Here is a 2421-nt window from a genome sequence, read left to right as displayed (position 1 = left end):
ATGCAAGTCACATAGTGGATTAGAGATCCTAAGCAAATGGCTTTTAAGGTCATAATTATTCCTAATATTTTGTGTATTTTTTAAAAAATGCAAAATTACCCATCTCCCCTAGTACTTTACTTTTGCCTGTCCTCAACACACTGCTGAGTCCTGAAGTACATGCACTTATGTAAAAGCACAGAAACACACACACAAAATAGTTCTTTGCTTTGACAGATTCCATTGATTTTTTTTTACCTGTAGCTAGCACAAACACCACTAGACCTCCATAGGAGCTGCCATAAAACTTAAAAACAACATTATCGTTGTTTCTGTTTTCCAGTGCAAGTCCATGGGAAAAGTGGAATCTGAATAATTCAGTTTTCTGAATCTTGCTTTAGATCTGCAGTATGAAGTGGACCGGATTGGGTACAAATTAGATTCTGGCAAATTCTGAAGTTCCAAATTGGCCTCTGAAGCAGGGTAGGGGTTCCTTGCACAGACCTAGTCTCTATCAATGCAAATCAGTGCTTGCAAAAAGACTAGCAGTCTCATTCCTGAATTTCTTGCACAGTTGCAATGTTTCTAAAATTCTCCTCCATCCAGTCTTTGCTTTGTAATTCTGATTGTTTGGTCTAGTCGCTTAGGTTCATTTCTATCTAACTCACTAAACATCAACAAGTGTATTGATAAAACAGCATTAAAAACAATATCGATGTGATTATACATATCAGTGCAATATTTTTGCTCAATACACAAATGTAGATGCAGAAGTGAAGAATGTGCAGGAGGAATAATTGTTTCAATTAACAGAGAGGTTCTTGGCAAAGTAGTGTAACTATCCCCCTCTGCCTCAACTGAAACCATAATCCAATTCATAAGCATTTTCTGTGAAGCAATTGAACTAATAAATAATTGTATCTCTTTATGACCGTGTGTTTTTATAAAACATTGCTTATATTTACAATATAGTAAAATATTTCAATTCATTTTCCACTTATACAGGTCATGGGTTCATTGAATAACACGAGATGGAAAATCAAACTGTAACAACAGAGTTTATACTCACAGGACTGTCCAGTGATCCACTCCTACAGCTTTTGCTCTTCTTGATGTTTCTAATAATATTTTTAGTGACCTTATCAGGAAATGCAGCAATCATGGTGGTGACCAGGATTGACTCTAGTCTTCAGACACCCATGTTCTTCTTTCTCAGTCATTTAGCTTTTGTGGATATCTTCTATTCATCTGTCACTGTTCCCAAAATGTTGGGAAACCTTATAACAATGCAGAAAACTATATCCAAGGAAGGTTGCATTGCACAGATATTCTTCTTCGTTCAGGCTGCTTGTGCTGAGGTATTCATCCTATCAGCAATGGCTTATGACCGATATGTTGCTATATGTGATCCACTGCATTATATGACAATCATGAACAAAGAAACTTGCAGACAGCTGGTAGCTGGATCCTGGACATTCGGTTTCTTGGAAGCTTTGGTGAACGTCCTGCCTCTGTTAAACTTGCATTTTTGCATGAACAATACCATCAGTCACTATTCCTGTGAGCTTCCATCACTCTTAATGTTATCCTGTACTCAGATCCTCACCAATTTCATTGTTCTTCTTATTTCTGCATTTATTTTTGGTGTAAGTTCATTCCTCTTCATTCTCATCTCTTACATCTATATCATTTCCTCTATCTTGAAGATTCGTTCATCGGAAGGCAGACGTAAAGCCTTCTCCACCTGCACCTCCCATCTAATTGTAGTGTGCTTACTTTACATTACAGCTTTTTTCCGGTATTTGAAACCAAGTTCAGATTCACTGATAGTTCTAGACAAAGTGGTTTCTATCCAGTATAGCATCTTAACTCCCATGTTAAACCCTATCATATACAGCTTGAAAAATAACGACATAAAAAAAGCCTTGGCAAGAATGTTTGGGAAATATAAATTTCTTAGATAAAACTAGTTCAATCCTTTAGAGAAGTGCAGCTACAATGTTCAGAGTCCCATGCCATTTCTGCATGAAACTGCAATTTGCTTATGAAAAGATGTTTATGAAAGAATTGCATTTAACTATGTTTTTGCATGTATTATCTTTTGTTATATGCATTTCTAATCATATTTAATCTCATTGTGTTTATTTATTTCAAATGCATTTTATCCCATAGTACAAATCATTAAATAAAACTGTGCTGCAACATTCATGCAAGCACAAAATCTTCTGGGCAGTTATTTTTCAATTTTCACCTTTGCCTGGGAGAACTGGATCCAGTCCAAAATTCCCTCTTCATCACAACAGTTAAAGCTGCAGGTGACCTGCCCTCTAGGCATGTGCTCCGCTCCGAATAGAACCGGAGAATCAGAAGCGAATTGGCCTGCTCCGCCTTGCCCAGAGGCAGAGTAGAAGCGGACCGCGGACCCCTAGAAGCAAAGCGAAG

The 2421-nt window shown here is 37.3% G+C and overlaps 1 protein-coding gene across 1 annotated transcript; it reads left to right on the top strand.

Annotated features, from left to right (window-relative positions):
- The first annotated feature begins 1010 nt into the window (after positions 1 to 1010).
- Positions 1011 to 1943, top strand: LOC134405451 (olfactory receptor 8S1-like). The gene has a single exon (XM_063136694.1). The coding sequence runs from the start codon at positions 1011 to 1013 to the stop codon at positions 1941 to 1943; it is 933 nt and encodes a 310-aa protein (XP_062992764.1).
- Positions 1944 to 2421: the final 478 nt, after the last annotated feature.

The sequence above is a fragment of the Elgaria multicarinata genome, chromosome 11 (assembly GCF_023053635.1).
Source record: "Elgaria multicarinata webbii isolate HBS135686 ecotype San Diego chromosome 11, rElgMul1.1.pri, whole genome shotgun sequence".
Classification (NCBI taxonomy): Eukaryota; Metazoa; Chordata; class Lepidosauria; order Squamata; family Anguidae; genus Elgaria; species Elgaria multicarinata.
The sequence above is the reverse complement of the archived record's forward strand: the minus strand, read 5'-3'. Positions and strand labels throughout refer to the sequence as shown.

Coding starts and splice junctions, on each gene's coding strand:
- LOC134405451 (XM_063136694.1), top strand. CDS start 1,011: ATGGAAAATCAAACTGTAACAACAGAGTTTATACTCACAGGACTGTCC.